General features: G+C 42.4%; 1 protein-coding gene across 5 annotated transcripts; it reads left to right on the top strand.

Moving 5' to 3' along the window:
• The first annotated feature begins 793 nt into the window (after positions 1-793).
• On the top strand, positions 794-21924 carry SLFN14 (schlafen family member 14). Of its 5 annotated transcripts, XR_858321.3 has the most exons (7): positions 794-923; positions 2923-4037; positions 5741-5869; positions 7820-8534; positions 10028-10967; positions 19842-19918; positions 20703-21916. XR_858321.3 is itself a non-coding variant. In XM_011230329.3 (6 exons), the coding sequence occupies exons 2-6, from the start codon at positions 2978-2980 to the stop codon at positions 10860-10862; spliced, it is 2628 nt and encodes an 875-aa protein (XP_011228631.2). In that variant the 5' UTR covers positions 794-923; positions 2923-2977; the 3' UTR covers positions 10863-14894. The 5 variants fall into 5 exon arrangements, 3 of the variants coding, with proteins under 3 accessions (XP_011228631.2, XP_011228629.2, XP_011228630.2); XR_004619562.1 differs by having other exon boundaries at positions 19842-21924; XM_011230329.3 differs by lacking the exons at positions 19842-19918; positions 20703-21916 and having other exon boundaries at positions 10028-10178; positions 10290-14894.
• The last annotated feature ends 2167 nt before the right edge of the window (positions 21925-24091 follow it).

The following is a 24091-nucleotide window of genomic DNA, read 5'->3' as shown; positions in this document are numbered from 1 at the left end:
AACGAGAGAGGGCACAAGCTGGGAGGAGAAGGAGAAGCAGACTCCCTGTCAAGCAGGGAGCCTGACTCAGGGATCAATCACAGGACCCCAGGATCATGACCTGAGCTGAAGGCAGATGCTTAACCAAGACTGAGCCACCCAGGAGCCCCAGGAGCTTGCTCTAATTTAACCAGCATCCCCAAAGGAGATAACTCTCTCATCTGTTTATTTTTTCATTTAATTGGGTTGTTTTAATTATAAAAGCAATTGATGTTCAGTGTAGACATTTAGGAAAGACCAAAAAAAAAAAAAACCCAGTTAAGAGAAACAAAAAGGGAAGGAAAAGAAAAGAAATTCGATAAAAAATCATGTGTAATCCTCTCACACAGGAATAGCCAGCCCCTCCCCAAAGAGCATTTTTCTGGGCTGGGTCTTATGTCCAACAAAAAAGGAAGAGCAGGAAAAAGAAAATAAAGGTAAATAGGATAGAACAAATGATGTGGAGGGCAATGGAATAGGCTGGCAATTCTCATAATGGATATGTACAGGGGAGCCTCATTTAAAATAAACGTTGACCTACGAAATGACGTTACCTAGGGCAGGAGATGCCTGTATGCGGATATGTGGACATGACACTCCTTTCTTCAAAGGTGGGAAGTTTAGCTTTGGCCCCTCACTCAAAAACCCCCCAAATGTGTCCATTACCACTTCATTCACTCCCAGAGGTCAGAGCCTGGCTTACTAATCTGCCCTGTCATAGGCTTTTCTGGATTCCTTATCAGCCTTCCTCAGTGGGTCAGTGTTATGAAGACTAGGGGAGTCTGGCGGAGTTTCTGCTCCTCCCAGGCTGATATCAAAGGGCAGCAGGAGCTGTGACAGAAGGCAAATATTCAGACCAGAGCCAGATGGGGAACTGAAAGCAAGAGGAAAAGCAAGAGTATCAGGTAAAAAAGGAATTTTTTTTTTTTTTAAATCTCATCCATCTCATCTTAGGGGTAATTCATGTCGGAGAACACCAAGGACTTAGTCGAAGAGTAGCTAACTTGTAAACTGGTAAAGGACAGGGAGTGAGGAATTTGGGGAAGTGTAGAGAGGATTTCATACGGAGCTAGAATCTCAGAAAACTTTGTATCTATCATAGTCGTTACCAGCATCCAAGTAACATCAGTGAGACTTGGCAGTCCAGAGGGTATAGTTCTGCTAGTTCAAAAACAATTAGGTTTGTGCTGTGGGTCCCAGCTGGTTGAAATTATAGGGAGACAAATTACCATTGAAAAATCAGGAAGCCATTTCTAACACAGCTGTGAGAAAATAGGAGGGTCTAATTTGAAAGGTAGTGAGTTACTGGTTGCTGGAGGTGTTCAAGCAGTTCCTGGAAAGCAGTTTGTTGGGAGTTGGGAAAATTATAGAGAGGACTTAAGAATCAGACAAATGGGGGGCGCCTGGGTGGCACAGCGGTTAAGCGTCTGCCTTCGGCTCAGGGCGTGGTCCCGGCGTTATGGGATCGAGCCCCACATCAGGCTCCTCCGCTAGGAGCCTGCTTCTTCCTCCCCCACTCCCCCTGCTTGTGTTCCCTCTCTCGCTGGCTGTCTCTCTGTCAAATAAATAAATAAAATCTTAAAAAAAAAAAGAATCAGACAAATGGGGGCGCCTGGCTGGCTCAGTTGGAGGAGTGTGTGTGTGACTCTTGATCTTGGGGTCGTGAGTTCGAGTCCCATGTTGGGTATAGAAATTACTTTAAATAATTCTTAAAAAGAGAATCAGGTAAATGGTTAGGACAGAAGATCTTTAAAGTTCCTTCCAACACTTCTGTGACTCTATTATATGAATAGAATGTTATCAGAAATTTCTCAAAGAGCCATACTTTTACATTTACCTAGAGAAGATGCTTCTGTATGAAAAAACAATTCATCAGGTTGATTCTGGTTTGCCTGGAGGAAGTGAGAAGGCAACCAATAGCAAACTGATGGCAGAGGAGGGCAGCCATCCTGCGGGATGCCTGTTTTTCTTCCCCTTGGTGGGTGTAAACAACACCCACATGGCCTCTGCTTGGCGAAGATCGTACAGAAGAAATGGCTCTCTTCTCCTGGAGGAAGAATTTTGATTTGGGTTAGTAAATATTTTGTTTTGCAGTTAACAAAAGCTGAAACATTTGCTGCAGAGCCCGGATTTCAATTTGGGTGGCTGTTCTCTGGTCTTTGAAGCAAAAAGGAGGTTGACCACAGTTTATTGACTATGTCCCAAAGGCTCAGTTATCTTCCAAGCCTTAGAGGTTCGCACGGCACAGGGCAGAACTATTGAGGAGGGAAAGAAAACTCTTGCCCCTACCTAGCACTGTGTGTGAAGAAATGCATTGAAGAGTTGTATTTTTAGAAGCAGCTTTGAGGAGCCACACTGATTTCTGCATTTGGTATCAATAGACATTCTTTCAGGAGTAAAATTTTTTAAATGTATAAAATAGGGCATAAAGAATACCAAGTTTTATGTTTATTTTTATAACAAGATCTTCTCCATCACATATACCCCAGGACTATCCTCCCTTAGTTCTCTATTGCCTCCTTCCTTTCCCCTTTGAATTATAAATAGGAGCATCTTCTGGTTTCAAGCCCTGTTTCTGCATATTCTCGAATAACTTGCTTTGGCTCCCATGCCAACTCAGGCCCTTTAGATCTGGGCTCACTGTTGCCGCTTCCTGGTTTTAAATAAAAAATGACTAAAAACTTCAGCAATGTAATTTTTCCATGATGGCAAAATAGTAAGCATTCATCTTCATCCATGCCTCTTCATGCTGGAAAGGCTTGGGATCTTGGCGAAGTTGTTAGAGAAGGGTACTATCAAAGATTTTTTCCAATATTAAAATGTATCTCCAATAATTTATGACTTCAAAGAAAATATTGTAATCTCTGGGATTCTTGTTAATGTAGAAACCACGTTTCTGTCCAGGTTATTTACTGAAACCTCCTTCTGTTACCATTTGGAGCATAGAGGGGCTGCTGGGATGGCCGGCCTCCAGACCGACATGGAAATGCTCTACCCCGAGACAGTTGTACACGTGGGCAGGGTGACTTTTGGAGAAGAGAACAGGAAGAAGATGACCAATCACTCTCTGAAAAAAGCCGAGAATAAGAAAATCATCCAGGCCACGTGTGCCCTGTTAAACTCTGGAGGGGGTGTGATCAAAGCAGAGACTGATGATAAAACCTACAGTTACCGATGCCACGGGCTGGGACAGGATCTGGAAACTTCTTTCCAAAAGCTCCTTCCTTCCGGTTCACAGAAATACCTTGACTACATACAGCAGGGGCACACCCTCCTGATTTTTGTGAAGTCCTGGAGCCCAGATGTTTTCAGCCTTCCCCTCCGAATTTGCAGCTTGCGCTCCAATCTCTACCAGAGAGCTGTGACCTCCACGGTCAACCTGAATGCCTGCAGTGCCCTAGAGCTTCTCCGAGAGAAGCAGTCTAGAGCCCAAAGAGGGAGATCGGGGGTGAAGGAGCTGAGTTCTCAGAAAGTTCCCGACAGAGACATTCAGGAAGAAGAAGACATGAGGATGTCTGCCTCAGAGTTGTTTCAAAAGGACAAGCTCATGTATAAGGAGAAACTCAATTTTACCGAGTCAACCCATGTTGAGTTTAAAAGGTTCACCACCAAAAAGATTGTCCCCCGGATTAAAGAAATGCTGCCTCATTATGTTTCTGCGTTTGCCAACACCCTCGGGGGATACCTCATTTTTGGTGTAGATGATAAGACCAAAGAAGTGTTTGGATGTAAAAAAGAAAAAGTGAACCCTGACTTACTAAAAAAAGAGATAGAAAACTGTATAGAAAAGTTGCCAACATTCCACTTCTGCTGTGAGAAGCCGCAGGTGCATTTCACTACCAAAATCTTGAATGTGTACCAGAAAGATGTCCTTTACGGCTACGTCTGTGCGGTTCAAGTAGAGCCCTTCTGCTGTGTCCTATTCTCAGAGACCCCGGATTCCTGGATCATGAGGGACAATTCTATCACAAGGCTGACGGTGGAGCACTGGGTGGCCATGATGCTGGGTGTTCAGTCAGGTAAAACAGAAGGGAAGTCAGGGCACCTGGATGGCTTGGTTGTTAGGTGTCTGCCTTCGGCTCAGGGTGTGATCCCAGGGTCCTGGGATCGAGCCCTGCATTGGGCGCTGGGAGCCTGCTTTTTCCTCTCCCACGCCCCCTGCTTGTGTTCCCTCTCTCGCTGGCTGTCTTCTCTGTCAAATAAATAAATAAAATCTTTAAAAAAAAAAAAAAACCAAAACAGAAGGGAAGTCGTAATCCCGTTCGCAGGGAGGAGCCCCTTCTGTGTCCTCTGTGGCTGTTCCGTCAGGTATTTTAGTTGAAGTGAAGAAAGCTATTTTGCTTACAAATATTCTCCCATGATAGGGTTTTTAAAAAATATATTTTCAGTTCCAGGGTGCCTGGCTGGCTCCGTCGGTGGAGCATGCAATACTTAATCTCGGGGTCGCGAGTTCGAGCCCCACGTTGGGTGTAGAGATTACATTAAAATAAAATCTTAAAATATATATATATTTTCAGTTCCAAAGACTCAGAATATGAACTCTCTGAGGTCAAGAAATGCTTGGATGTTAGTCCGTTTTGAGAAAGTTATCCCATCAGCCGTGAATTAGTGAAAGTTCCCTTTTAGGCTCGGTAGCTGCCTGTTTGAAGAATTTTGCAGGCTGATATCCCTAGTCAAAAGCGTGCACCAACAGTGTCACTCTAAAGATGGTATTTGAGAGAAACACTGTTTAAGGATGACTCCGCTAATTCTTTCAAGGGAAGCTTGTTGACAAACTTGAATGGTTCCTATAACATTAGGAGCTAACACCTTTAACCAGCGGGCTTGGGGCACCACCAAGTGGGGGAAAAAAACGATGCAAGATGCTGGGCAGGGGTGAGGGTGGGGGAGGTCGACTCCTCGAGGTTTCACTTGCCTTACAGTTCGGCTCTGAATCAGCCCTGGTGATTTCTAATCAATCCGTAAAGGACTTCCAGGCTGAACAGAGCTTATCAGTTTGCCCTCACCGTCAGTATGTTTCAAATTTGATAAAAAAAGCTGTGATCAAAACTTGAGTGATTTTGCTGGATCCTTCTCCTGCCCTAAATTGGAGTTTACTTTTCTCATATACACACACCCTGAACTAGAGATCCTGCCACTTTCTGTTCCATCTAAACCTTGAATGGGGGGCTTAAACAAACAATAACAATATTAAAAAAATACTGTGCTTAACTTTTTCTGATTCCCCCCACTCTAAGTCTTTCCTCTTAGGGATGATCCGGAATCAGAATATCAGAGTTAGAAGGAAATGTAGGGGTCACTAACTCACTTTTGCATGGGAGAGAGGAAAAATGACTGGCCCAAGATGAGTCACACAGTGACTTAGAAGATGGGTGACCCCGCTGGAGTCCCTAAGCTTCCTCTCCTAACATATATGAACTGTTTGAGGCATAGAAAGTGTGAGAGTGGCTCAGGCACGAAGCACATCACATGTTAACAGTAGTAAAAGCAATAGAAGGAGTTTTCTGGGGCGCCTGTGTGGAGTCGGTTAAGCGTCTGACTCTTGATTTAGGCTCAGGTCATGATCTCAGGGTCGTGAGGTCGAGCCCCATGTTGGGCTTCGGTGCTGGGCTTGGAGCCTGCTTAAGATTCTCTCTCCCCCCCCCCTTTCTCCCCCTCTTAAAAAAAAAAAAAAACCAAACGAATTTTTTCGTCTGAAACAACTTGCCATGTATTTGTTTAGCAACTTCCAGTCTGACCACCAACGCCAGCTTTCCCCTGCGTGCGCCAGCTCCATCAGTGCTGGGAAGCCCATCATCTCCCATGAAAGTCCTGGAATTGAAGGGGCCTCTACAACAACGTCTGTTTCCAGGTATTCCTTCTTGATTTCAGCTGAAAGGACTGTTTTCTAAAATTAAGTTGGGGAGGGCACCTGACTGGCTGTGTCAGTACAGCGTGTGACGGGATCTCGGGGTTGTGAGTTTGAGCCCTACGCTGGGCATAGAGTTGACAAAAAAACAAAAACAAAATCACAAAAAAAAACTAAGTTGGGAGGAATTTGGTAGCAATCAGTCCAAGGCTTTCTCCTTAGAGGAGGTCAAATGTAGGATTTAGCAGACACAATGGTCCTTAAATAATAAATATGATGACCCTTGCTTCTCGGTTGTTGTATCCACAGTGCATTTTTGTGTGCTTGGGGTTTCTAATCACATATGTCTTTTGGTCTCCAAATTTGAGAGAATTTAAATTCCTTAAGGCTATACCACAAGAGAACTGCCCCCCTGGCTTTCCAACGAGAAGGAGTGGAGCCATGGGGTCACCCGGACCCTTCCGAAAGCAGGGCTTCTCAATTTGGGCACTACTGACATTCGAGCTGGGTAATTCTTTGTTGAGAGGGGCTGCCCCGTGAACTGTCAGTTGTTTAGCAGTATCCCTACCCTCTACCCATTATAGATGCCCGTAGCACCTCTCCAGCTCTGACAAAAAAATATTCCAGACATTGCCATTGCCAAATGTCCCCCAGGGGGCAAAATTGCCACAGGTTAAGAATCACTGTTCTGAAGGCGAGTTCTTACTTCCCTAAAGCATCAGGTACACACACACACACACACACACACACACACAGAAAAACCCTTAGCAGGAAAGAATACCTTCCTAGCAGAGTGGGCCACTTCCGGCTAAGGAGGGGATGCCAACAGGCTCTTCTGTGAAGACTCCTCCCTGTTGCCTTCCCCTGTACAAGAGCTGTCAGAAATGGGAGGAACTTCAGAGTCCTGGCCTGTGAAGAGGGGGTGCTTTCTTTTAAAAAATAGTTTTTAGGGGCACCTGGGTGGCACAGCGGTTAAGCGTCTGCCTTCATCTCAGGGCGTGATCCCGGCGTTGTGGGATCGAGCCCCACATCAGGCTCCTCCGCTATGAGCCTGCTTCTTCCTCTCCCACTTCTCCCTGCTTGTGTTCCCTCTCTCGCTGGCTGTCTCTATCTCTGTCGAATAAATAAATAAAATCTTTAAAAAAAATTTAAAAAAATAGTTTTTAATTTTAATTCCAGTGTAGTTAACATACAATGTTACATTAGTTTCAGGTGTACAATACAGTAATTCAGCAGTTCTGTATATTACTCAGTGCTCATCAAGATAAGTGTCCTCTTAATCCCTTTCACCTGATTTATCCATCCCCCACCCCCCCCACCCGCCTCCTCTCTGATAACCATCTGATTGTTCTCTATAGTTAAGAGTCCATTTTTTGGTTTGTGTCTTCCCCCCCTTTGTTCATTTGTTTTGTTTCTTAAACTCCACATGTGAGTGAAATCATATGGTATTTGTCTTTCTCGGATTGACTTATCTCACTTAGCATTATACCCTCTAGATGCACCCATGTCATTGCAAATGGCAAGGTTGCATTCTTTTTTATGGCTGAATAATATTCCATTGTATGTATATACCACCTCTTCTTTATCCATTCATCTATCGATGGACACTTGGGCTGTTTCCACAGTTTGGCTCTTGTAAGTCATGCTGCAATAAACATAGGGGTGCCTATATTCCTTCCTATTAGCGTTTTTGTATTCAGGTAAATACCCAGTTTTGTGATTACTGGCTCTTTCTAGATAGGTCTCCTGAGGCAAGGGAAACAAAAGCAAAAACAAATTATTAGGACTACATTAAAAAAAACCCAAAAAAACAAAAAGAGGAGGTGCTTTCTTCGCACCCAAGGAAACTCATAGTTCCATGGCTAGATTAATTTCTTCCTGTGATGTTGCAGGAATACTTACAATATGCTTTTGTAAATTTTAGTTAGTAACTTCTATTTCTTGCATTTTCAGTGACGCGGGAAGAGATACAGTTTAAACCAGAATCCCTCTGTAAGAAGCTCTTCTCAGATCATAAAGGACTCAAGGAATTAATGAAGACACAGATATATCCTTGTTCTCAGGGGATTGTGATATTTTCTAGAAGCTGGGCTAGTGATGTTGGCTTAAGGAAAGAGCAGGATGTCCTCTGTGATGCTCTCCTAATAGCGGGAAACAGTCCCCTGGTACTCTATACAATCTTGGTAAACCCCAGTTGGGATGGAGGGCTTGAGTATGCCCGAAATACTGCTCATCAGCTAAAGCAGAAACTGGGAACTGTTGGTGGTTACACAGGGAAAGTGTGTGTTATTCCGAGGCCGATGTACCTGCCCAGCATACAGCATAGCCCTGGTGAGATCCTCATACACTACCCCCAGTGCTACAGGCTTACCACCAAGGAGGAGATGGAAGACTTGTTGCAGGCCCTTATCGTCGTCTCACTGTATTCTAGATCTCTTCTGAGTGACCAGCTGGGCTGTGAATTTTTCAGCTTGCTCATAGAGGAGCAGTGTGAGTTGCTTTCAGAGAGCCTCCAGGAGACACGAGAATTGTTCATCCACTGCTTTCCAGGAACCAGGAAGACAGCCCTGGCCATAAAGATCATGGAGAAAATTAAGGATTTGTTCCAGTGCAAACCCAAAGAGATCCTTTATGTTTGTGAAAGTGACTCCCTAAAGGATTATGTGAGGTAAGAGTCCTACTAACTCAACACAATAAACATTTTTAGTCAGTCCTTTCCACAGTAGCAACAAAAGTTTAATTTGTGTTTTTAGTTTTAAGACTTTGCAGTGCCTTAGCTGCATAACCGTGAGAGCCCAAACTGTATACACATTTCCAAATGCTCTGGTAGTTGAGCTACAAACGGATACTTTTTTTTTTTTAATGATTTTTTTATTATATTATGTTAGTCACCATACAGTACATCCCCGGTTTCCGATGTAAAGTTCGATGCTCCATTAGTTGCGTATAACACCCACTGCACCATGCAATACATGCCCTCCTTACCACCCATCACCAGTCTATCCCATTCCCCACCCCCCTCCCCTCTGAAGCCCTCAGTTTGTTTCTCAGAGTCCATAGTACAAATGGATACTTTGCAATGCTCAGGCTTAAACAAATCATTACAAATTAGCCAACTATACATTGCTTTACCTTTCTCTAGCTAGAAACATTTCCCCCCCTACAATCTCTGGCCTTAACTTTAAGAAAAGAAGAAATCAATTTATATCGCTTTATATATACTTTTTGCTTGATAACTAATGCTCTAAAGTCATAGAGTATTTCAGTTCATTAGACGTGATACCTAACAGGAACTTGAATTTAAATATCGTTTGATTTTGTTTATATTATAAAATATTTTCATTTGTTTGACTTCTTCTGAACCAACAATTTCAGAAAACATGCAAATCTGCCTCTGATTTAAATCTTCACCTTTCAACTTAGTAAAAGAAATTGGTTGTTATACAATCCAACAAATGAGGGCAAATTCATTTTAATTTTTGATTTGGTTTACTTATTTATTCAATAAATCCTTTTTGGTCACCACTTATATGCTAGGAATATATACATTTAGTGTTAGTAGAGAGGCATAGCCCTATAGATTTGTTACCTTACTTGACGTGTCACAGAACTCAGCAATCTCCTGATGTTTTCCTTACCGAAATCTAGAGAGGCTTTGATTTTGTATTACAAGTAAGTGGGGGAAATAGGGCTTGCTTTAGAGGAATTTGTACTAGCTCATACCTCTTTTGCACATAAAATTATGTCTCTAAGGACCTGTTCTCCATCTCTAAAAAGGACAGAAAGTTAAATAATGGTAGTAACAGGCACAAATTACTTTCAAGATTTCCTTTACATGTAATGAGCTTATCTTCAGAGATTGCCAAGCAACAGAAACAGACTAGTAATAGAAATAAAATCTCCTACCTGGGTTCATTTTTAAAAGTTTCGCACGCAGATTTAGTTAGATAACCCCAAAGAGTAGGGTTTGCAATTATGTATTATTCTGTCTGCGAGGTCACTTGTGAGTAGAGCAGTTTTGTCGTGTTCAGGATACCACTGAATCTGTGAGTCAGCCTCTAGATGAGAACTAGCCTCTGAATCCAATCCACAGAGTAATGAATACATGGTGTTGCCTTTGTTTATCTGCCTGAAACCTTATTCTCTCTTGCATCCTCACAGCCAACAAACCACCTGCCAAGCTGTGACCCGGAAGACCTTCTTACAAGGGGAGTTCCTAAAGATTAAGCACATAGTGATGGATGAGACTGAGAATTTCTGCAGCAAATATGGAGACTGGTACTTGAAGGCCAGGAGCATCACCCACCCAAAGGTGAGGGGAGCTGGAAGTGAAAACCTTCATCGTGGGATTCTCTGGATTTTTCTGGACCCTTTCCAAGTCCGTCATGCAGATATTAATGGCCTTCCCCCTCCATCTGCTCAGTTTCCTCGAAAAACAATCACCAGCGGGATCCACTGTGCTCGAGAAATAGCCATGGTCATGAAAGAAGAAATGAAGAGGATCAAAGGCAACCCGCCCCCCAGCATGTCCCCAGACACACTGTCACTGTTCAGGGAAGCTGCCTACGAGGAGGCAGTGCGTGCCCAGGCTCTGCCTGGGGTGTGTGAGACGGAGACTAACCTGACCATGGAACAGGTTGTGAAACGGGTGGCAGAAAGGTGTCATGACTTGTTCCAATGTGGCTATCAGCCCAAAGACATTGCAATTCTGTGCAGGAAAGGGGAGGACAGAGGACGCTACGAGCTTGCACTGCTAAAAGCAATGGAATTATGTGAAACCCATGGAGCAACAAAGGTTGTGTTCAGCCAGGCCTCCGGTGTTTGGGGCAGTCACATCATTTTAGACAGTATCCAGCAGTTTTCGGGCCTGGAGAGAAATATTGTATTTGGGCTTAGTCCAGAATGCACCCTGTCAGAAGAAGCTCATAAGCTCTGCTTTGCCACACGAGCCATTAAACACCTCTACCTGCTCTATGAAAAGAGGGCAGCTTTCTGAAAATCATTTTAACAATGCAGGCGGCCAGAAAGAGCAGAGTCCCTTCTCCCAGGCAGGTGGCAGCAACTCCTTCTCACGTGTTATCAGTGAGGAAATCAAGAAACAGTAAGTATGGTGCGGAGCCACAGAAATGTTTCTCAGGAGTGACCCTTCCCTTTTATGTGCTGTCACTGTCCTCTTCCCCTTCCACTTCACCTCCTCCCTGTACAGTCATAGCAAACTGATGATTGGTCAGTTTGCTATGATTGGTCCCTGCCTCTGGTTTTCCTAGTCCGGTCCATCTTTCAGGGAGCAGAGGTTCTCCTCAAATAGAGAACAGAGTGTGTGACATCCCCAGATTGTTTTTAATTTCTGGAAAGGCTTAGGACAAACTTACTGATGCTGGGGAGGCAGGAATGCAAAAGAACGTGTGAAAATAGTCCTCTGCCTATAATTTCAGATAAAAACCATCAGCTTTCCGGGAGGTGGGAAAACAGACAGGGCTTGGAAAAGCATTCACCGTGGCCTTTCTAAATTGCTCAGGCCACCAGATGGGTCAGTCTGAACCTAATGGTCAGCTAAGTCTTGGCGAATGGATTGAACAGAACTTCTCCCCTGCCTCTTGCTGCTTCAGTTACTTGACATTTCCTCCTTTTTACCTTTCCTTGGGGTTTTGGGGGTACTTTGGGTGGGAGAAATAAAGTTAAACAATTAATTAGCTTCTGATGAAGCAAAAGATTCCAATGCATGAACATTTGGATAATGGGAGATGTGTGAATTCTCGAAAAATAATTTAAAGAGCCAAAAGTGGAGAGGGATTAGGGGAAGAGGAAAAACAGGGAACTGCTATATTTTAGTCATAAGCCTCAGTACCGTCCCACTTTTTAAAACAATATGTATATATTATATACTTTGATAAAATCATTTGTTTTTAAAAGAATTGTTTTATATATTAAATTGGAGAATCATCAGTTCTTAGTCTACTCCAGCAGCTCAGTCTGGCTTAAAGTAGAAAGCCTAACTCAGTGGTTCTCAACCCTGGCTACTCATTAAAACATCTGCCGGGGGGGCACAGGGGCTTTAAAAAATACCTGTGACCCGGGGTATGTGGGTGGTGCAAATGGTGCAGTCAGTTGAGTGCCTGAGTCTTGATTTCAGCTCAGGTCTTGATCTCGGGGTCATGAGTTCAAGCCCCACGTTGGGCTCCACCCTGGACGTGGAGCCTACTTAAACAAAAAAACAACCCAGTGATCAGGCCAAACACTCAACCAATTAAATAAGCATCTCCAGGCCTGGGCTTGAGCATCTGCATTTATTAAAAGTCACCCCGATGATTCTAATATACCACCAGGTTGAGAACTATTGAACCCAAGTCTGTTCTTTCTGTCCTCAAATAGATGTATACACACATTTCTCTTCCCATCAGACTGTGAGCTCCTTGAGAGTAAGGATGGTCACTTACACGTCTTTATTGCCCCAAATGCCACTAGTGCAGTGCCTCAAACATGGCAGGTGCTCAGTAATCATTTGTTGAATGGACTTGCTGCTTTCAGAAAATCAGATCTGCTAGGGACAATACCTCTATTCACTGAAATGGCTATCTAATTCTGGAGCCTTCAAAGAGGGCAGTGTGGAGAATAATCAACACTGAAAGAATGAAATAAAAGAACGAAGGAATTTAAACTGTTTTTAGGCAAGAGGCAAAATTAAAGGTCCATGTTGCTGGAAGTTCATTAGATTTGAGTTTGGGATTTGGAACTGGTGGGGACTAAGAGTAATTGACTTAGAAATCCAAACTTTTCCACAGACTCTTATATACACTGCATAAAACAATTTGTTTGATAAAATAACGTACCTCTTATAAGCATCTAAAACTTACTTTAAAAAAGAAGGGTGATATAATTCCATTATGTAGGTTTGAGAAATGGACAAAGACAAAATAAAAAGTTCTTATCATCTTGTTATCCAAGCATACTTTTTTCCCCATTTTTGCTTATTTACTTCCAGTCCTTGTTGATATACAAAAATAGTATATTATGATCAAGTTGTACAGTCAATTTTATATCCTGTGTGCATTTTCTCCATTGAACCTTTTTGTGAAGCGTTGTTGTAGATTGCATTATTGTTCCCAATCCTTCATCACTCTCCCTGCTACACTCTTTATAGCTCCTAACATTAGAGCAAGAGGATATTTCCCGCCCTCTTGATGTGGGCTATCTGGCCAAAGAAATATCAATCATTGTGATGTGCACAGAGGCGTTACCATTTCAGTAGTAGGCTTGTTCTCTTGGGCTTCTGCTCTGGTCATGCAAAGACTAGGTCTCGGGCAGCCCACCGGTCACTGATGAGTGACAGATGTGAAGTGGGCTTGCGCTCAGCTCAGTGCCTGGAGCCAGGTTCAACTGATCCCGACTAGGTTAACTGAAACCCAGCTGACCTACAAATGCATATGTGAGAAATATGTGCTTATGATCTCCGTCTGAGATTTCAAGGTTTTTGCAGCATAATATTCCAGCAGACTATAATAATTTTACACTATTAAAATTAAGCCAGGCACATAGGCATACAGTCTTTTCTTTCTTTGGTATATTTGTAAATCCCCAGAGATGAGATTTCCGGATCAAGAAGGTGGCCTAGATCAAAGATTCACCTCATTTATGTAGGGTTCTGATGGGAAGTGGATAGGAAAAGCCCCAAGGATGCCGATGTGTTGCCTTAAACAAGAAAACAAGATGCTGACATCAGATTTGATGACTGAGACACTGGTGACTCAGAAACAGGTGCATGGAGAAGAAAACCACGGCTCATCACCCTAGTCCAGGACCCAAAAGGAAGATCTTAACTTGGAAAATTACAGATGGGAACATTGTATAACTTTAACATTATATGGAAAAAATATTCTGGTCACTTGAAACCGATGTAGAGTACGATCTCAAAGAAAAGGCGAGACAGGATGTCTCTGACCATCAATGGGACTTTTTTCTGAAGAGAATCTTTAGCATGAAAAGCCCCATTGCGGGAAAGAGGAGGAAGCGGAGAAGTAAACTAGATTTCCTAAGAAGGCAAGCTGCCCCAGTTCCCCCAAAGTTTTGGGGAGACTGGACATTAAATTGTTTTCGAGAAGCTTCAATTTGAAATAAGGACAAAATTTAAGATAACTGTATGTTACTATTTATCGAGCTATTACTACAACCAGCTACTAATGCTGGTTGCTAATGCTTTGCCTACATTCGCACATCTCTGCAGGATAGATACATATTGTCTCCATTTTAGAGATGATAAAACTGAGGCACAGAGAATTTAACTTTCTCAAAGGTGCACGTCTGGTAAGTGCCCAAGCTGCGTGAATAAGTGGACTCTTCGATATGGTGGTCTTAACTTTGAGGACGTATAAATACTCTGAAAATACTATCCAGAGGCAAAAATATACTCACGTTCGTTATCAGGATTCTCTATCAAGCTCTCATCTCCAGAAAGCATTGGCCTCCAACGCAAGGGAAATAGCTGACTAGTCTATACTGTTTCCTGTATTTAACATCTGTCACTTCTCCCAGAGACTCCTGACCATTCTAGAAAAATCTGAATTTCTTCTTCTATAAAGCTCAGGATTAGATTCAGGTCATATTCCTGACGTGTCCAAGGTCAGGCACTCCTAACAGGAACTGCTGCTGTATCTTGACTTCTCCTACTGGGACATTGGAAGTGATTCAGAATGCAAACTCTCCACCTTCCTTCTTCCTTTAAAACCCCTTAGAATATATTTATACCCCCATCTATCTATCTATCTATCTATCTATCTATCTATCTATCTGTCTATCTATCTATAAGAGTAGATCTTGTTGGTGATCAAATGAAATGGGCATTTCAAAAGTTCCAGGGACAATGTTTTCCCTCTGAATCTACCTCCCCCATAAAGGGAAGAGGAGCCTTGAGCTGCCTCATCAAGATCTTCAGTTGACAGAGGCAACGTGATTTTGAAATAAATTTTCAATAAATAAGCTTCACAGAAATAAGTTTTTAATTTTGTTCCTTCTTTCATCTCCACCTAAAATGGAAGTGAAGAATGAGGAATTAGGACATAACTACTATGTGCTTTCTCTTCTTGTTTACAGCTTCAGAATTATCTCAGGCTATTTGCATTTAAAAACCATCTTTACTTGGGGGCACCTGGATGGCTCAGTCAGTTAAGCGTCTGCCTTTGGCTCAGGTTATGATCCCAGGGTCCCCGGATCGAGCCCCACATCGAGCCCCACGTTGAGCCCCATGTCGGGCTCCCTGCTCTTCGGGGAGGCTCCTTCTCCCTCTGCCTGCCACTCCCCCTGCCTGTGCACGTGTTCCCTCTCTCTCTCTGTCAAATAAATAAATAAATCTTTAAAAAAATAAAATAAAATCCACCTTCAGGGGCTCCTGGATGGCTCAGCCAGTTAAGTGTCTGACTCTTGATTTTGGCTCATGTCATGATCTCAGGGTCGCAGGACTGGGCTCCGAGGTGGGCATGGATCCTGCTTAAGATTCTCCTTCTGCCCCCAAGCCCAGCTGTCTCGTGTTCTCTCTTCTCTCTCTAAAAATAAATAAATAAAATATTTAAAATCCATCTTCACCCCTGCTTTAATCAGGGAAGGCAATTTTCTTGGCCCAATTATACAGCTTGGGAGAAGCCTGTGTTGGGCAGGGCAGGGCAGGACAGTGAGGGATCCAGGATCTTGCTTGCAAAACAGCTTGATATGACAAATACACAGTATCAGTCAATGGCTAGTCCATCAAAATACCTCTACAGCTCCATTCCTGTATCCTCAAATGTATCAGATTATAGCGAACCTATAATAAGTACTATGTGTCAGACACTGTGCAAAATGTTTTAAAATTATATCTTTTATCCTCCCAGCCACTGTTGAATTATATATAGCAGCCCCGGGTAAAGTAGGATAAGGTGGTGTTCAGGACACGAGTCCTAAGGGTCAGCCTGACCCTGGCTTTGCGTCCCAAATCTAAATTTGCTAGGGGACCTCAGGCAAGTTAATTTTCCCCTTTAAGACTCCACTTTCCCATCTGTAAAACAAAGACGAAATTCAGACCTGTGCCTTAGATAAAGATGAGGATTGAAATAAATAATACATTTATATAAATGTATATAAATGTGTATAAATGGAAAGCTCTTGATACATTTTGGCCCTGATTAGATTTAATTTAGCCGAGGAAGCTGTGACTTAAAGGTAAATATCTTGCCCAAGATCACAGACCTAGCAGTTCTGAACCCAAGATCTGAACCCATGTCTGCCTGACTCCAAAGTCTATTTTAGTCTATGCCCTTCTGCTTTCCTGTACATCAAAACCAAAGGCATGAGTCTCCATATTGACAGGAATTTATTTGATTTGATACTGAGATTAGACTTCGGTATATTTAGAATATTTGTGTTATTAAGCAACGGAGTGATTCTTCTAAAATTTTTCTACAAAATCAATATGATACCTAAAATGACTTACATAACGTTCATGTTTAGAGAAAAGCATCTTCCACACTAAGAAACTTCAAAACTATACCTTTCATTACTAGGTCTGTATAGCGACATTACAGAAAGATTCAAAGTAGAGAGGGACAAAAGAAAACTCATCCCCATTCCTGCCACCGTGTCGCGCAGCTGTTCTCATTTCTGCTTATTCATTTCCAGTGTCAGTGGTCGGCAGATACATTGTAGCAAAGTTGTAATCGCAGTGCACATTCCACTTTGCATCCTGTTTGGCTTGATTGCTCCGCACACCCTCCTCACTCTGCCGTCTCCCACACAGCAAGTGAGACATTTTCCACGTTGTCGCCGAGGAAGGGGAGACTCTCAGCGCCCCAGAGACCCTCCGATGTCCCTGTGGGTGTCTCGGCCCCGCCCACCTGAACCTCCGTCCGCAGAGAGGAAGATGATGACGGACCAGTATAAAATGCTAAGGCTCTTCAGCAAACTCCCCAAGATACTGGGGTGGGGGTGAAGTGCAGGCGTTTGAGGGAACTCCGCCACGGAGTGACACAATTAGGACGGAAGCATTCTTCTTCCTTCGAGTACAGGTCCCCGTGGGAAGCTGGCGTGGGGGGTTGTGTGCTCCCTGAAGAGTGCCAGGTGCCCGGTGCACTGCTCAGGAGGTCTATAAAACCAAACTCTGCTTGTCCAAAGGTACTTAAACAGTGCTTTCCAAATTTGCCTGACAAGAATCACCTGGTGTGATTGGGAAAATTCCCGATTCCCTGGGCCCCACCCCTGTGCCCCCCTCAGCTCTAGGGCAAGTGCCTGGCCATCTGTACTTGGGAGACCATTTGGGAAGCCTTGTATTGAATGTTGAAACGCATGTGGCCAGTGCTTGGATGACAGGAAAAACACCCAGCCACTAAGATTGCTCCACAGGAATGACCACAGTCTCCGTGGGGCTGAACTTTAAGGCATGCATGTCCTTGTACAGGTTTCAGGGTCGCATGTGACAAGGTTCACAAATGGACTCAAGCACCGAAATGTAATCTAAGCAGGTTAACGGATTTTTAAAATATAAAATGGAAAAAATAACATTACATCCTCAGATGGTTGTTATAAAGATTAAGTGGATTTTTTCTTTTCTTTTTTTTGGGGCGGGGGTGCTCGGCACAAACCCAAGTGTCAAAAACAGTAACTATTAAACCACTACTAAATTCTCAGAATTTAGCATATGGTCAAACTCTAATTAGGAGAAGCTATTTTATCAACAATGTTACTTAACCCTTCTGAAGCTTAGTTCCTTCCCAGGGATAAGGAGGTGGTATGAAATGCTCATTAGTGTGGGGTTTGGCATAACACTAATCCTCTGTGAACAGTGGCTAGTAAGACATCCCCTGGATTCCGCTGGGTTTTTCTCCGTGGACACTTTTCAAATATGATTTTTTAAAAGGCTGTGTCTCTCAGCTAATTTGTGGATTGGAATACTTTTCTGCTCATATAATTACCCACTCTGCTTGCCACATGTTGGCAATGTTATGAAGTGATAATGCTGGCCAGATTTGTTACAAATTGGATTTGGGTGGCAATCTATATAACACCAGTGATTGCTAGGACAGTCCACCATGAATAGTAAGCCAACAGACAGTGATAATAAGAGATAGGAAATGGGAGTCTAGTACTTCCTCAACCTGGCTGACCATATAATCACTTTTTATTTTTTTTAATTTTTTAAATTATTTATTTATTTATTTATTCATTCGACAGAGACAGCCAGCGAGAGAGGGANCTGAAGGCAGACACTTAACCGCTGTGCCACCCAGGCGCCCCTAAAATCTGCGGTTTTTTTTTTTAAAGATTTTATTTATTTATTTGACAGAGATAGAGACAGCCAGCGAGAGAGGGAACACAAGCAGGGGGAGTAGGAGAGGAAGAAGCAGGCTCATAGCAGAGGAGCCTGATGTGGGGCTCGATCCCACAACGCCGGGATCACGCCCTGCGCCCAAGNGTGGGAGACAGCCAAGCAGGGGGAGTGGGAGAGGAAGAAGCAGGCTCATAGCAGAGGAGCCTGATGTGGGGCTCGATCCCACAACGCCGGGATCACGCCCTGAGCCGAAGGCAGACGCTTAACCGCTGTGCCACCCAGGTGCCCCCTAAAATCTGCGTTTTTAAAAAAGTGTTGTGAAAGGTTCTGACAAGGAGCCAAGATTGGGAATTCATGATCTGATTCATGACATCTTAAACTCAGTTCCCTCTAGTGCACTACACTTTTTATCATAGTTAAAAATGATTGCTAAATCCATATTGTAATATTCTTGCAATCTCTAAGGATGGACCCCCAAAAGAAACCAAGCAAACCAAACAAAAGCTCAAGGGAACTGTGAGTTGTATGGATTATGGAAGGAAGTTGCAGATCGAAGTCGTAAGTAGAAGAAATTTAATCAAAACAATTGTAGGGGCGCCTGGGTGGCACAACGGTTAGGCGTCTGCCTTCGGCTCAGGGCGTGATCCCGGCGTTATGGGTTCGAGCCCCANCAAGGCAGACGCTTAACCGCTGTGCCACCCAGGCGCCCCCTAAAATCTGCGTTTTTAAAAAAGTGTTGTGAAAGGTTCTGACAAGGAGCCAAGATTGGGAATTCATGATCTGATTCATGACATCTTAAACTCAGTTCCCTCTAGTGCACTACACTTTTTATCATAGTTAAAAATGATTGCTAAATCCATATTGTAATATTCTTGCAATCTCTAAGGATGGACCCCCAAAAGAAACCAAGCAAACCAAACAAAAGCTCAAGGGAACTGTGAGTTGTATGGATTTTGGAAGGAAGTTGCAGATCGAAGTCGTAAGTAGAAGAAATTTAATCAAAACAATTGTAACAGCGTTAGCAGCCAAATCAGTAAAAGGAAATCCAGCAGAAATTTCAAACGGGGTTTAACTACAACTATTGGAATTATAGAAGCTACTACAAAAATTAAGTAAGAAAGTCAATGAAATGCACTGTTTAATTCCCTACCTGGCTCTAGCATTCCTTTCTTGATAGCATGAAACATTTCTTGAGTAACTCAGGCTTATTTTACAAAATAATAATTCCTCTCTCCCTTTCTATCTTCTTCCTCTCCAATTCCACTCCCCAGGGGTTCCTCCTTAATAACAGTTTGGTGTGTAAACCAAATAGGCTTTTTCTGTGGCATCGTCTCCTTGTGATAAACAGTTCCTTTAGAGGCAAACCAGAACTAACTAACCTTTTCTATCACTTACTTATTAAATGGTGAATTTCTACTAACAGGAAACAGCTTTATTTTCTTTTTTTCTGGAGATGGGGAAGGCAGGCATTAAGAGGTAAGAACATTCTAATTTAATTTTCTGGGAAATCGAAACCTAAAAGACAGGAGCACGTCTAGCCTAGTTTTCCAAGAAATCGAAACTTTAAAAAGGAGGCAATATTCCAGTTTGGTTTTCCAGAAAATCAAAACTGGGCACTCCTCCTGGACTTACTTTTGTCTTGGGGCTCAGGTTTACTACCCATTTCTTCTCTTTTCCGTTGTCAAGCTGCAGACACCCAAACAGATCAGAGGTCCAGGAGCTTTCTCTTCAACACCCCGACTCCAAGGAATCTTATTACTGAGGTAAGTACAGACTGCCTGGAGAGACCTGCCTGGAGAGACCGGAGCCATGCTTTTTCCACAGCTTGGAATGGTCACTGGAAAGGACCACAAAAGTCTAAGATGAAAATCCAGGGGCACCTGGGTGGCTCAGTCAGTTAAGTAAGAAACTCTTGATTTTGGCTCTGTTCATGATCTCAGGGTTGTGAGATCAAGCCCCACTTCGGCCTCTATACTGATCTTGGAGGCCGTTTAAGATTTTTCTTTCTCACTCTCCCTCTGCTTCCCACCCCCCACCGCCCTGACACTGCTCACACTCCCTCCTTAAAAAGAAGGGAAGGAAGGAAGGAAGGAAGGAAGGAAGGAAGGAAGGAAGGAAGGAAAGAAGGAAAGAAAGAAAGAAAAAGAAAAAAGAAAAGAAAAGAAAAAAAATTATAGACCCTTCCAGATATATCCACTGTAGGCAAGAGAGGCTGCCGCGGGCATGTTACAGCCACACTTTCCTGAATGACTAAAACAGACAGTGAAGAGAACTGGGACTCACCTTTCAGCTGAGGCCAGGAGTGCAGGATCAAGGATTCCAGCCCAGACAATCTGGCAGAGGTCTGAGGCAGACAGTAGTGTAGAGGGTGAGAGAGCAGACTGATCAAAGATCTGGGGAACAAAGTTTCTGATAGGACAGGGAGGGAGGCGGAACTAGTGCACTGGCCGGAAGGGAAGGGTGTTAAGATTCTTGTCAGTTACCTGGCTGATCTCTGTAGGAAAGGTTTCCTTGTTTTTCCTAATGTATACACTGTTTCACTTTCAGGAGACACTTAAGTCATACTGACCTGGGAGACTCTGACCTCGGTGCATTTTCCAGGTCTTTTTTGCAAGTGTGTCAAAAATACATTTGGCTATTTTGTTCCCCAACATTAATTAAACACACTGGAAAGTGAACTTGTTCAATTCTTAAGTTCTTCCTTTAAATTCTTTTGGAGATCAATGTATAATTGCAAGTGAATATATAATTACGAATAATTCAGCAGGTGGAGAGTAAAATATTTCCTCTGTAATAGGAACACAAGCATCTACAACAACAGATACTCATTCTGCTAGAGGCAGGCAACACCCACATGTGTTCTGGGGTGTTTTCTCTAGACATCAATCAACATACTCATTTTCACAACACAAATAGGCTTTTCTTGCTTCAGCCATGAATGTAAGATGATTTTTAGACCCAAATTAAATGAACTGTTTCAATATGTGTGTGAACAACAAACTGCTGGAGACCATAATTAGAGCATTGAGGTGGGGGAAAGAAAGAAATCAGAGGAGGTCATCTAATAGTCCTTGTAATTCTGAGCAGGCAATAACATTTCTGACTTGAGTTTTCATCTGCGAAATACAAGATAGCATAGAATGATGCTGGGGAACAGAGCCAGGTCTAAAGACTTGGGTTTCCTCCATCCAGCACCTGTTGTTCATTTCTTTGCGGATTGCAATTTTCTCAGAGTCCCTCATAACCCCACCTCCCCTCACCACAGACCACTCCTCACATCACCATTTCCAAACCGCACACGCTCATTCAGACACACAGACATTCTGTCTGGCTCCCATACCGCAAGCCACTTCCGTGACTCTGCCACCAGAGCCCAGGTGTATGTATGCGTGTGAGATTGATGTTGTCTCAAGTCATTTTCAAAGTAAAAAGAAAAAATAAACCTTCCTGTTACTATTCTAAAATAATGCTTCTCTAGAACACTTTGTAACTATCATCAAACAGATTTTTATATTTGAGGCCATTTTGGCTTTCTATGAATTGTTCCTATGATATTTTATATTAATTAATGGTTTTCTTGTGCTATCTTGTATTCTGGGATCCATTTGGGTTTGTGTGGTGTATGTTTAATAATAGTTATGAAAATAAACTTATATAAGTTCGAAGCTATATGACAAACACTTCTTTCATTACCCCAGATTTTTGTTAAACCTTGCTCCAAATTGACAGCTGTTGGCATTTTGCCATTATTACTTCAAGCCTTTTCAAAATTCAATAAATAAAATATTGTAGATAAATTTGAGGTTCTTTTTGCCTTCTGTCTCCTGTTCCTTTTTCTCTCTTTTTCTCAGACGTAACCTATATTCTGAGTTTACTGAGTGTCTTTACAATCTTTTTCATCCACACTGTTTTACACACACCTATCCAAGAACAATTGTAACATTGTTGTGTGTGCGTGTTTAGCTGATTAAGATGGTATAATTCTATATGTATACTTCTGCAACTTGATTTTTAACTCTATTTTTTTTTTTGTTTCTCACATCTATGTCAATGTGTGTGTTTAGTTTATTCTCTTAAAGTTATTCCTAATAGTCCTTCCAATAAATATTAGGACATTTTATTTCCCCCTTCTATTATTGATGGACAGTTTAGCTATTTCCAAAATTTGGTGTTCCAAAAGGTGCTAAAATGGCTGTTCTTGTCTCCTTGTACACATTATTGATTCTTTTTTTTTTTTTTTTACTAAAGTACAAACCAGAATGTGGAATTGATGGGTCAAGGTTATGTGGATTTCCAGTTTTACTATTAACTACCAAATTTTCTCCACAACGTTGCACCATTTTATCGTGCTACCAATAATGAATCAGAGTTCCATCTTTCCCTACATCTTAGCCAACACTGCATGTTGTTAGGTTTACAGATGTCTGCTGGTCTGAAGGGAATGACATGATAACTTCTCAGTCTTCCTTTACTTCTCTCCAATTACTCTGAAGCTGAGCATCTTCTCTTATATTTATTGGCCAGTTGTGTTTCTTCTTCAATTCTGTTCAATTATTTCCCATGTTCCTATTGGATTGGGTTTTTTTATTTGTAAACATTCTTTGTATATTCCGATGCTAATACTGTCATTTATGTATTGCATATATAACCTTTCAGCCTATACTTGTCTTTTTTTTTTTTTTTAAGATTTTATTTATTTATTTGACAGGGAGAGAGACAGCCAGTGAGAGAGGGAACACAAGCAGGGGGAGTAGAAGAGGAAGAAGCAGGCTCCCAGTGGAGGAGCCTGATGTGGAGCTCAATCCCAGGACCTGGGATCACACCCTGAGATGAAGGCAGGCGCTTAACAACTGAGCCACCCAGGCGCCCCTATACTTGTCTTTAAAAAAAAGCCTTTTATTTTGGGGTGCCTGGGTGGCTCAGTTGACTCTTGATGTTGGCTCAGGTCATGACCTCAGGGTCCTGGGATTGAGCCCCATGTTGGGCTCATGCCAAGAGTGGAGCCTGCTTGAGATTCTCTCATCTTCTCCCTCTGAACTCCACCCCCACTCACATGCAATCATGAGCTCTCTCTCTAAACAAAACAAAACAAAAACAAAAACTTTTTATTTTGAAATAATTATATAGTCACAGGATGTTTCAAAGATATTGGAGAGAGGTCCGTGTCCTTTTAATTTCATCCAATAGTTATATCTTATGTAATTATAGTACAATATCAAAACCAGGAAATTGACATTGGTACAAGGGTACAGTTTTATCGTAAATATGTGTACCTGTCACCCTAATCGAGAACAATTCCATCACAAAGATCTCCCTTATGGTACTCCTTTTCAGTTATATACATGTATCTCCCTCCACCACCATCCCTAACCCCTGGCAACCACTAATCTTTTTTTTCTATCTCTATAATTTTCTAATTTCAAGAACATTATATAAATGGAATCACAAAGTATGTGACTTTGAAATTGGCTCGTCTCACTCAGTACAATGCCTTTATGATTTATCCAGTTGATGCGTCTATCAATAGTTTGTTCCTTTTTATTTCTGAGTGGGATTTCCTGGTATAGCTGTACCTGTTTGCTGAATTATCATCGAGGGACACTTTGGATGCTTCCAGTTTGAAGCTACTACAAATAAAGCTGCTATAAATAATTATGTACAGGTTTTGGGTGGGCCTAGATTTCCTTTTTATTTCTGAGTGGGATTTCCTGGTATAGCTGTACCTGTTTGCTGAATTATCATCGAGGGACACTTTGGATGCTTCCAGTTTGAAGCTACTACAAATAAAGCTGCTATAAATAATTATGTACAGGTTTTGGGTGGGCCTAGATTTTCATTTCTCTGGAATAAATGCCTGGGAGTGCAATTGCTGAGTCATAGTTCCTTTTTTAAGAAACTTTCCCGGAGTGGCTGTACCATTTCACATTCTCATGAGC

Source organism: Ailuropoda melanoleuca, chromosome 13 (assembly GCF_002007445.2).
Source record: "Ailuropoda melanoleuca isolate Jingjing chromosome 13, ASM200744v2, whole genome shotgun sequence".
In the NCBI taxonomy this organism is placed as follows: Eukaryota; Metazoa; Chordata; class Mammalia; order Carnivora; family Ursidae; genus Ailuropoda; species Ailuropoda melanoleuca.
Note: the sequence above shows the minus strand (reverse complement) of the source record. Positions and strands in the feature narration are given on the sequence as shown.